The following is a 12,434-nucleotide window of genomic DNA, read 5'->3' on the forward strand; positions in this document are numbered from 1 at the left end:
TCAGAGTATAGAGCATGCATACAGTCCTGCAAGATCAATATAAACCTGCCTCAACTCAATTTCCCTTGAAGATCCCTGTAGCCATGTAGACTGATTGGAAGAGCATTGGATAAGAGTGGAATCAGGAACCCTCTTCCTATTTTAAGATCTACACTCATTCCTCTACAAAAAGACATCTGCCTAGTTGTAAAGTTCCTACTGAACTACATTACACAACTACTGCCTCCAGTAAAACATTGTACTAGTCACGTGGAGCTCTGGGTTTATGTCTTGTTTGTGTACCAGTATCATACAGTACAATACAAGTATGACGCACAATATTATCCATTCTTCAATCTCATGAAATACCCACAGAAAAGAGAATGGACTGTTCTAGTCCACCCAGTCACAACACTAAACCCACTGTTATGAAGCAACATCTTTATGATGAATGTTTGCAGGCCCTCGTAACTGTTACCACCACGGTCAATTAAAAGCAAATTAAGTCTTGCACCGCACATTTCAAATATTCGGCCCTGGTTTCCAGTCTCAGCTTTAGGTTTGTTAAATGATTAAATTGCACCCACTCTACCTAAGAAACAATTAAAACGAGCGAAGCTGCCAGCCACAAATGACTCCTCACTAACCCTCGGGGGGACCATGGGGCGTCTTCGGAAATGAGACTCCAGAGCGTTTACAGGCCTAAGAGCACTTAATGGGGCAGGCTGTAGCTTTATCTCCGGCAAAATTGGCAACGCTGACGGGAGGGGATTAGCTGGGATTTTGCTGCGACAATGAGGAGCGGTTACAGGGAACAGAGTAGCACTGTACCTCCAGCACAGCCACTTCCTGGCCATTGCGCAGCAGCCGGAAGGCCAAGGGGTGTTTGGAGTCCAGGCCGGGGATGACCTCACAGCCCCTCAGTGGGATGGATGCCATGTGAGTCTTCAGGTCCGTTCTGTCCTTGTGGAGAACCAGTTGGTTTTCCTTCAGGCGACACCAGCGCTCCCTCCAGCGATTGTTGGAAAGCACATTCAGGTAGCCTGCCATTAGAGAGCAAACACCCACGTAAAGATATCGGCTTCATTTTGATTTTATATCCTGTTCTGTTTATTTAAGTGCTTTTTCAGTTTTCCCCCCAATGGAACTCATGCAAATAAAATGAGATGCTTTATTTTTGTGGAAAAGAGATTATTTTGAACGTCCAATCTACAGATCTCAATGAAGTCCCTGCCCTTGTGTTCACCTTAAGTCCAGAGTCTATATGAAATTTTGCTCCCATAATCTTCACCCACTCACCACAAGTGGGGACATCCTCCTCTGCTGACGAGGTCTGCTCATCAGTAGACGGCTTCTTTTTCCCAAGGCCGATGATCTTGGTGATCTTCTTGCCAGTGACTTTACCCACAGTGCCCTTCTGGTCTGCCTTGGAGTTTTTCTTCCCTTTACCTGCTCCAAAAAAAAAAAAAGGTCAACTGTAACACCTGGACTTTCTTAACGTAACTAAATGTTCTGACTGTTTTTTCAGTGCAATATCCAAACTGTTTGAAATATGACTTTAAACATTTAATGTTCCACCTTTCAGTGTCATAAAAATACAATACCATGTTTAAAGCATTGTGAAGTTATGCTTTAACTGTGGTTCATCCATATATGGCAAACATATACAGACATATACTTAACATAATTCTTGGTCAAAGCGGAAATGCTTTACGCCTTTTTTCAGAAAACGTTGTTAAAGTTGAAGGTACTATATCTAATTTTTTTACACCCGAAATTCCTCCAAATAAACTGCTTTTGGTTTCATATTGTACAGAAAGAAAATACAGAATAATTATCTTACATTCGTTCATCAGAGAAATGTCACTGTATTCAAAAGCCACGTTTTAAATGTATTTTATTGCTTGTCTAGGCAGACTACTTGTCCTTTTTACAAGTCTGTTTTGATTTAGTGGTCTGTGGTGAGAGTAGTTTTGTACAAAGGATTTGATCCAACCAGAAATGGCAAGAGTGAGAGATTGGATGGCCTTGTTCTGTCTCTGCACTGGGCCGTCAAAAACCCAAGAAAAAGGCACCTCCAGTGAACCTGGCTCAAAAAGCACAAGGCTGCTGCAGCACCGATCAACTTTCTATGCTAGCATGCCATTCATTTTAATAGGAATTAATTGATGCAAAGCCAGACAGACCCTCTAATAAAGTTATCAATGTGGAAAAACAAATCCAGCTCTGTCAAAGTGTCTTCATTTAGTCATTTAGTCACATAGTTACTGCTTAATCTAACTTGAAAATGATCTACACATCAATAGAGTGTAACCCACTAATACCAGACTCCAAAAAAGTGTATATAGTGCCTTAGTTTGCTGTAATAGAGCAACATAAAAATGCCATAATCCAAAGTCAATTTCACTATTCTTGTAAGGCAAATTTAATTAATGTTCTGTAGACATTACCTTAGATCATTATTTACTTTGAATTAACCTTTCAACCATTATTTATTTATTATCTCACAAATACTGTACTGTTTACTGTCTAATAATAATAAATAAATAAATATATATATATATATATATATATATATATATATATATATATAAAATAGAAATGCTAAGCATATCCATTCCAGATATTTCAACAGTTTTATCATGACCTGCAATTTCTTGGCTAAAGAAACATAGTTGTATAAATAGTATTATTTTTAGTTTAGTTCTAATTTTCCTGATCTTTCATTTAGTGAAATAGTTTGAACAACGGAGCAAGCACAGTGCGACACTCCCACATGCCTGCCATGCTTAACCCTGAACCTCTGAGCAGCAGCCGTTCATTCCTTTTGTATGAAAGTGTGGAGTGGTTTCATTGTGAGGAATGATGTTTTCTGTGGGGAACGGCTGAAACCGCATGAACTCAAGAGGCTCCTGGGCTACTTAATCAGGCAAACTATCCGACTTTAAATCATTCGTAATTTGTCTAAAACGTGTAATAAATTTAGATGGCAAAGCATGACTTAATTCAGAGATGTCTGGAATGTACAAACCCCAGCCCTGCCTTATACATGATCGATGCTGTAGGTTTACGTAATGATAGAGTAGTGGTATCCTTTCAACATAGCCTTCTATAGTTACTAAAGACTCCACCCCAAAATGAACTAGTACTATTCCAAAAAAAGTTTATTACAAGACACTGATATAGACTGCAGTTTCTAAAAATAAACACAAAGGAAATATTTAAAAGTACAAGTACAAATGTCACGGAGAACTAGACAACAGGCAAGACTTCTTGAGGATGATGTGACTGGTTTGACTGAAGAATAAAACCAACGTTTTAATATTAGGAATAATATAGGAATAATATTTCAAGAAATAGTCATGTAAACAGATCTAAGAAGGATTTCAGTGTCAAGCACACAGCCTCTTGATCTTACATTAGTTAAAGAGAAGCTGCCATGGGTAATAGTCATTTTAAAGTGCAATGCCAAACGGAGATAAGAAATGTTGTAAAGCATGCCTGAACACTGAGGCATGTCTGAATCCACAGATTCATTACTGGGCACAGAAAGGAAACGGGCTGATGCTAAATACCAATTCCAGTATCTCCTCTAGGGGGCAACATCACTATGCATTTAATACTCCCAGAGAAGGGATCCACAAATGTGTGAAAAGGTAGTAAACATCATTCATAGCGATTGACCTTATCCTTGACATCCTAGTTACAGTTCTAATTATGGCAATTACATCCCTTTACTTCTATGTAAGTTAACAGATTGTTTTTTGTGAAAGGCTTTGAAAACTTCAAACTAGGAAACATGAATTAATAACATAAACAAATATTATTCCGTCTGTTGGAGCACAAAAACCCACAAAGTAATAAACAACATATGAATTTGTATCACTTCTTTACAGTTCACATCCTCAGAAAAAAAAGTAAAAGTGGGGCTTAATCTGTGAAAACATGAAATAGAAACTCAATCTGAAACTTGACCGTACAGTTTTGCACAGATTATGAAGAGGAGCGGCACAGTTATGCTTTCCTAAACTCTTGTGAAGACCGTGCTCTGGTGGTTAAATTAAAGTTTAAGGCCCAGAATGTAATCACGGAAAGTTTAGATAAAAACCAAACATAGAATTTCACTGTTTATTTTTTGCTTTTTTTCACTGCTGAAGCTTTGAATGTCAAATAAGCAGGCATACAATAATCCAAATCCTGCCTTCAATTTAAAGTGGACTCCCCCCACCCCCTCACAATCTCCCCACTGAGTATGATGTTATGTTTAATGCTAAGGAATCTGCGGTCACTACTCTTTATATTCGTTTACACAAAATGCATACTGAGCATGGCAGCAAGGTTACATTGTAATATTAACAGCATACTTCTGCTTTGTTCCTTCCAATTGTTTCGTTTTATGATGGTTCTCTATTAGCATTATAGTTCATTAGATAGTTATGGATATAAGTTATGGAAATAACCCCTTGCCTTAAGGCTGCTTCTGCTGTTTTTAATGTTAACAGCACTCAAACCTTTTCCAAAGGCATCATGTAACCAATAGTTTTGGGGAAACCAGGAAACAGGTTTGTCTGAATGAGGCCCAGACTAAATCAAATGTTTGAGACACCTGCCAATAAAAAATACAGCACTTGATGGAGGGTTTGCATTAGGGAGAATGAGAAATGCTGTCAAACAAACAGCCACTGCTGAGAACTTGCATTAATTAATTACAGCTATTATAATTGCAGCTCAACTTTTTAAATCACAGACAAATTCAGCGCATGCATCTCCAACAAATGATTGCAAAGCAGAGACTGCTCTATAAACAACACCAAAATTGCAGTCTTTCATCTCTTTATGTATAGACTTAGAAGTATTTGTACCACCTTATAATGTATTCTTGAATTGTGTTTGGTTTATTAATAATTCAGTTCAGAACAGCCTAGTATAGCAAGTTATTTTAAAGGAAAAAGGCAGTGTATATTTGTATTCATTTTTATGTCTCGATGGTTTGTCTTTTGAACGCAGTGCCTGGTTTAACGTTCCAAAGACGTACAGGGAAAATTCTCTGCAGTGTTGGCACTTCAAAAGAATTACGTCACAACGTAAAAGGCTTCATTACGCACACAACCACAATGCAGTTCACCAGGGAGCTGGATCCAGTCATTGAGCATGACTTCAGAAGACATATAACAGCACTTAGAAGTCAGATGTAACTGTTAAAACATTTAAATATTTAACATTGCATTTAAAATGTACAATAAAGAGACAGACGTCTGGAGACAGAAAAAGGTAAGTTTATTACCATAAAAGTCTAAAATTACTTGTAATGCTGTAATGCCTTAATATAGTTTATCTTTAAAAAAAGAAAGAGAGAAAGAAATGTGGCGCCATATATAATGGTCTTCTTTTGTGGAATCATTCATGTTGAATGAAAAAGTTCCATTCAAGAACAAACAGCACATATGAAATTAAGTTTTTACTTCCTTGTGGTTAGTGGCCTGATTATTGCACCTCACATACACTGGCAATGTGTTGAACCTCTGGTTCTTTGTAGAAATACCCAAACCTCTGCCTTACCTTGTTCTTTGGCATCGCTAACTCCATTCTCTAGGTTCCACTCGCCATCAGAGCTCGGCCTGTCACATGATAATTTCTGCAACAGTAACGAAAGAGTGTTTATAGCAGACGTCAATGCACTTTTTTTTTTTTTTTTACAACAACGGTTCCACAACAGGACCGAACATCTGTAAAAAGTTATATGTAAATAATTAGGCTTTGCTTCTGTGGTCTTTGCCAGCTTTATAGTGAAATAAGATGCAAGTAAGGTATCATTAGTGGACTTGTTTCCATCATTTTGATGCTGTGAGAAAAATAAAAATATATTCTCTGTTGTAATTCCTGCATAATCTTAAAAAATAATAATCTAGATGCAATTTCACAGTTACTCTTGTATTCCACTTTTCAAGATTGCTATTAAGATTTGTATCTAACACTTAAACAACATTTACCTTTTCCAGTTCAGCTTTATGCACTGGAGAACTAGAGGCAGTGCCATCTGAATCTATTGCTCCATTGCTGTTATTGCAAACATCCTTTATCACCTTGAAAAGAGAAAAGAGAATGGGGGTACAGGTGAATACAAAAGGGGCACTTGAGTCTCATAGCACTGTACATACTTCGATGTATATAAACTGCAATGTGTCTCATCAGCAATCATGCCATTCCTCTCTGTAACGTGCTGCATAAGCAAATAAAGAAAGACAAAAGGAAGCTGTGACAGAGAGCTGTTGCAAGCTGAGGTAATTGATAATTATAATGAAATGTCAGAGCCACATGAAGCATGGCCAGGACAGACATGCAACAACTCATCAAAATTATCCATCTTTGAAAAATAAAGTAAATTGGGGACTACCACGCATTCCTCGAAGTTTCCCACCCACCCCTCACCCATCAATCTCCTCTGGCTGCGCACAATGGCTGTCAAGCTTTCAGTATCTGCTCTTACCACATTCAGTTGGTTTTGGCAATGCTTCGCCCTAATGGAAGTCGCAGACAGATTACAAACTAATTCTCTTTGGCGTTTCTGGCATAGTCGTATGTCTTAGGAGAAGCTCTAAATCTTAAAAAAAAGAAAAGTACACCAAGCTTCTCTCCTATGGCGGAGGAGACACTATACATATCGTCCATACAATTATTTACCATACTGTTATTTGTTGCACAAGCTGTGTGGACTAATCTAAAACTAATTGTATTCTTTCTTTCATTATTTGGAAAAATGTTCTTCTATCTCACCCTTTTTCTTTTCAACACATGCAAACTATTTGTTATCCCTTTATTTGTGTGCCATAACATTATTAAAAAAAAAAAACATGATGTGGCTATTACTGTTTGAAGTGTTGTTCTGGCACATGGGTCTGTACAGTATTGCAAACACATAAAGCACTTCTGTTGTTTGTAGCACGTCAAATAAGTGAGAAAGGCAAGTTAACGTTACATTTTATGGAACAGCAAAAACCGACACGGTGCCAAAGCTTGAACGTTATGGCCTTCAAGGATTAGATACAGCTCTAGAAGCCTTTCACCAGCTTTATGAATGATTGCATTTCAAAGCAGCCCTCTTTCATTGGCTTTACTTAACAACTTTCTTCTTTATTTTAAGTCTTCACAGTAAAAATCCCAGCACTCGGAAAGATTAAACTCATATGAAACTACTGACGTTTAATATTATTATTATTTGCTTGTTTAATATAAAAATATATATATGTGGTATAGGCTGTGTCATATTTTCCAGCTTGGTATTATGAATTAAACAATCCATTCCAGAAAGCCAGTCTTTGCATGCAAAGAAAACCCCAATAATTTTATTCTGAATGTATCCAATGGATGTACAGTTGGAATCATTGAAGGGGTGTATTTTGGCAGCTACACCGTGTAAATCACTTGACTGGCCGGTGTGTGATGCTTTTCATTCCCCAGCTGTGTAAAAATAAAAGCTTTTCATACAAGAGTTTTCAGGCTGTTGATAATTAAAAAACCTAACATTAAAGTTGGTGGCACTACTGCAACTTAAACCTATTAGAATTTGGGGTTGGGTGAGGTGGGTGATGGGTGCATTGTGGGTTCAAAGAAAATTCCTGTTCTATAAAATGGCGGACCTCTATAAACCTCTGTGATGTTCCTCCAGATATGGATATGAAACCATTTAACTGCATATTTCAGTTAAGTTAACGAAGCCATTAAAGGCTTTATCCCTCTGTTAAAGCTGTAGTGCTATTAGCCTATTAAATGGTGCCTACATATGATGACTTAGTTACTTCAGAACTATTAAATATTAAACATTAAAGTGAAAACAAATAGTGCTGTTAAATTGGAACTAAATGCGTTCAGGCAAATATCCAAAATAAAATCTGCCGCTATTTTAAACTACCTCTGCAGCTAACAAACACAAAAAGAAGCAATACAGCAAATTGGCAGCCTGTTATTGTTTGACATTCTACTCATTACTCACAGTACCCACTGTTTTTGCAACAATCAAGAATACAAGACCCGTTTCTAGCTCTTTTGTTTGCTGTCTGTTTGATTCTTAGTTTTGCTTTAGTGAGATGTACGCAGCTCTCAGTGTGAACTCATACATGCTGCAAAGAAGGCAAACACATACACAGTCACAGAGTGCAAAGCTGTACAGCACAGGCATTACACAGGACAGCTGCCGACATAAGGACCCCTCACAATGCCTCTGTCTCACCAGGCCTGCTGATACCAGAAACCAGGACAGGGTCCAGACCCCCGAGAGAGGCTTATAAGAGTGGAAGAGTGTGAGTACAGCATGCTTTGCTCCACAAGAGAGATATGAAAGAGCTAGAAAGAAAGTAGAGAAGTCAGTGCATCATCAAGATTTTAATTTTATATTTTTTTAAGGAAAGAGAATAAAATTGGTCATTTAGATCCTGGCATTGCATTGTTCTAATAATGTTCTACTAACAAAACAAAATATTATCCCATTTCCATTAAACTTATTTGAAGCACATTTATTTTAAGAAATATATAACTTAGCATATGAATATAAAGTAATGGCTTGTCCTTTTAATAAATTATGGGTTGGCATTTTAATTTTGCATATTCAAAGGTGTTATTCTTTGTATGATTTAGAAAATGTGGTGCTAATGCCATTTTGGAAAAGTATGTAAAATGGCCTCCCTCCTCCTTTTTGTTTAATTTGTGTTAATTAAATGTTGAATTCATTACTTGTACACAAGGCTTGTAAGATGCAATTAAGGCTATTATTAACATTGAATGCTCAAAGCCCAAATTGGAATGAACACATTTTTTCCAAGGCAGGGCTACATATCCACAATCATTCTTTAATATTTTGGCTTAATGATGAATTCAGACACCCCCAGTATTAATTGCATTTGGAGCAATCTGAGGAATATATTCTTGATTTATGTTTAATATGTAGAAAACACATGTGCAGCAAATCCAGAACCACTTTGCATGCCATAGATCAGTGACAGAGTGCCAGTAATCAGAATTGTTGTTGTTAAGTGTCATTGTTTATGAAAAGCAGAGAGAAAACATTTATTTATTCCTGTTGCTGTTTATTGTGTCAGGATGTATCGATTCTCCTAACACCTGACACAAAGTACATATGCTTCAGTTTTTGTTTTGTTTTGTTTGGTTTCTATATCCATTGTGTATTGATTGCAACAAGTATGTGATGACCAGTTGTGTAGGTCTCCCTCCAAAAATCAATAAACCCAGCTCTTATTATGGCTTGGAAGCAGTTCAAGAATCAAGAAACGTACTGTATACACAGCCTGCAGCAACATTTTCCTCTGTAAATAATAACCTTCATGAAAGCGAAGCACAGGGAAAGATCTTTGTAACAGACAACACCGTAAAATACTGCAAGGTTTTCTTTAACAAGCACCGCAATGACCTGTCTGCTTTCCAGTAGTGTTCTACTTGCTAGGTGCGAGGAAGCCAACTGGCTTTCAAAGGATTTTAAGACGAGTGTAGAGGGAATTTCTCTGGCAGAGCCTGCACTTTTCCAAACAACAAAACGTTCAGAAATCATTAGGGAACAAACCTAAAAATAGCACACACACAAGAAAGGTTTTAGGATGTCTAGAAAGGCCTCTCAAGACATTTCTAGTGCAAATCTTCATCTGACTCTTACTTTAAGATACTAAACCTAGGAGGCACACTGTCCTTTTCTAAACAATTGCAACCCACATGTTCTGTACAGCATGCCCATAGGTTTATTGTTGTCTGTAAGCATCTATATCAGATTAAAACCTGAGTGACTGCACTGACACAGCCAATATCTCCACTAACATAACCATATTAGTGGATTGTAATTAAATTTGCAATTTGAAAAACAAACTCTGAGATCTTCATGTCAGAATGTTCAGTTCCTTGATGAATGTCTGGGAAATGAACGATGCTGTTAGTTGTCCGTACCTTCAGCCACTCCTCGGCCTGCTCCTTGCTCTGCACAGCCAGCACTAGTGCGTCCGCTCCTTGGTGGGTGATCTTCAGCTCGTGCTTCTTCTTCTTACCATCCTTGGGGACGTGCGTGATGCTGCACCCTGTCAGAACGAGCTCCATTTGCGGAGTTTGGTCCTTTGAAGTTTTATAACACTGTTAATAAAATAAACAAGGGAATGAGGAATGAATTAAGAAGACATAAAACTGAGTGTGCATTGATTCCTCATTAATAGTTGAAATCTGTTTAAATGGTTTTCCCTGAACTAGTTAGAAATATATAAACAGATTTTAGTCATACTATAGTCATCACTGTCATAGCTACACACAAAAAAGGTAATAACGCAATCAGATCAGCTGCTGTTGTTTTGTCTAACATGTTTCAAGGCAATATTTTGTATTCTGAGAGAACTGAATTGCAACAGTTCCTTGCAGCCGTGTTTAAATGAAAAGAATCAGAAAATAAATCCCTGTGGTCACTGACTAGACCTGAGGAAGCAGACAAAAGGTATGCCCTACAGAGAGTCGACTCAGCAAAGCAAATATCACCAGTCTGGGTCTTAACCCATTATAAAAATAAAAAAAATGTCTGAGACTTTGGATTCAGACAGCACAGTACTGTGCAAAAGTTTGTGTGTGTGAAAAAATGCTGTAAAGTAAGAATGCTTTCAAAAATACACATGTTAATAGATTATATTTATCAATTAACTAAATGCAAAGTGAGTGAACAGAAGAAAAATCTACATCAAATCCATATTTGGTGTGACCACCCTTTGCCTTCAAAACAGCATCAATTCTTCTAGGTACACTTGCACAAGTCAGGGATTTTGTAGGCATATAGTCAGGTGTATGATTAAACAATTATACCAAACAGGTGCTAATGATCATCAATTCAATATGTCGGTTGAAACACAATCATTAACTGAAACAGAAACTGCTGGTGAGGAACAGCCAAACTCAGCTAACAAGGTGAGGTTGCTGAAGCCAGTTTAATGTCAAAGGTCATACACCATGGCAAGACTGAGCACAGCAACAAGACACAAAGTATTTATACTGCATCAGCAAGGTCTCTCCCAGGCAGACATTTCAAGGCAGACAGGGGTGTCCAGATGTGCTGTCCAAGCTCTTTTGAAGAAGCACAACGAAACGGGCAACGTTGAGGACTGTAGACGCAGTGGTCGGCCAAGGAAACTTACTGCAGCAGATGAAAGACACATCATGCTTACTTCCCTTCACAATCGGAAGATGTCCAGCAGTGCCATCAGCTCAGAATTGGCAGAAAACAGTGGGACCCTGGTACACCCATCTACTGTCCAGAGAAGTCTGGTCAGAAGTGGCCTTCATGGAAGACTTGAGGCCAAAAAGTCATACCTCTGATGTGGCAACAAGGCCAAGCGACTCAACTATGCATGAAAACACAGGAACTGGGGTGCAGAAAAATGGCAGCAGGTGCTCTGGACTAATGAGTCAAAATTTGAAATATTTGGCTGTAGCAGAAGGCAGTTTGTTGGCCAAAGGGCTGGAGAGCGGTTCATGAATGAGTGTCTGCAGGCAACAGTGAAGCATGGTGGAGGTTCCTTGCAAGCTTGGGGCTGCATTTCTGCAAATGGAGTTGGGGATTTGGTCTGAATTAATGGTCTACTCAATGCTGAGAAGTACAGGCAGATACTTATCCGTCATGCAATACCATCAAGGAGGCTTCTGATTGGCCCCAAATTTATTCTGCAGCATGACAACGACCCCAAACATACAACGACAGTCATTAAGAACTATCTTCAGCGTGAAGAAGAACAAGGAGTCCTGGAAGTGATGGTATGGCCCCCACAGAGCCCTGACCTCAACATCATCGAGTCTGTCAGTCATGATGAGAGAAGCAACTGAAGCTGCCTAAATCCACAGAAGAACTGTGCTTAGTTCTCCAAGATGTTTGGGCCAACCTACCTGCCGAGTTCCTTCAAAAACTGTGTGCAAGTGTACCTAGAAGAACTGATGCTGTTTTGAAGGCAAAGGGTGGTCACACCAAATATTGATTTGATGTAGATTTTTCTTCTGTTCACTCACTTTGCATTTTGTTGATAAAGATAATCTATTAACATGTCTATTTTTGAAAGCATTCTTACTTTACTGCATTTTTTCACACCTGCCTAAAACGTTTGCACAGTACTGTAAGTAATGCATTGCAAAATCTGCCTGAAACAGAAGTTCAACATCTGACAGCAGAGTCTCCACAATATGGGGGTCCTTGAGTCATACCAGTAGCTTGTTGTCCTTGATGACGCAGAGCAGCTTGGTCCACTGGCCAAATCTTTTCTTGCGTAGCAGGAAGGCACAGATGCGGGCGTCTTTAACCAGGTCCATGGAGGCCTCCTCAGAGGGCCACTGGTGCCTCATTTTCTGACCCTTCCCATCCTCCTCTTCCTCATCATATGATTCATATGAGCTACTCATGGCATCCGAGTCATAATCTTGAAATATGAAAAAGACCC

At 38.5% G+C, this 12,434-nt stretch overlaps 1 protein-coding gene across 5 annotated transcripts in view; it reads right to left on the minus strand.

The window, feature by feature from the left end:
* The window catches only part of afap1 (actin filament associated protein 1), a 71,202-nt gene that overhangs the window by 7,994 nt on the left and 50,774 nt on the right, over positions 1 to 12,434 (minus strand). For 3 of the 5 annotated variants that reach the window (XM_066720079.1, XM_066720077.1, XM_066720080.1), the window contains exons 5-10: positions 12,202 to 12,413; positions 9,925 to 10,104; positions 5,970 to 6,062; positions 5,539 to 5,614; positions 1,279 to 1,431; positions 811 to 1,022 (exon numbers count right to left, since the gene is read on the minus strand). In XM_066720079.1, coding sequence (XP_066576176.1) covers positions 811 to 1,022; positions 1,279 to 1,431; positions 5,539 to 5,614; positions 5,970 to 6,062; positions 9,925 to 10,104; positions 12,202 to 12,413 — 926 coding nt within the window. The remainder of the gene's footprint in view (positions 1 to 810; positions 1,023 to 1,278; positions 1,432 to 5,538; positions 5,615 to 5,969; positions 6,063 to 9,924; positions 10,105 to 12,201; positions 12,414 to 12,434) is intronic. The other 2 variants (XM_066720078.1, XM_066720081.1) reach the window with 1 other exon arrangement.

This window comes from Amia ocellicauda, chromosome 13, assembly GCF_036373705.1.
Source record: "Amia ocellicauda isolate fAmiCal2 chromosome 13, fAmiCal2.hap1, whole genome shotgun sequence".
Taxonomy (NCBI): Eukaryota; Metazoa; Chordata; class Actinopteri; order Amiiformes; family Amiidae; genus Amia; species Amia ocellicauda.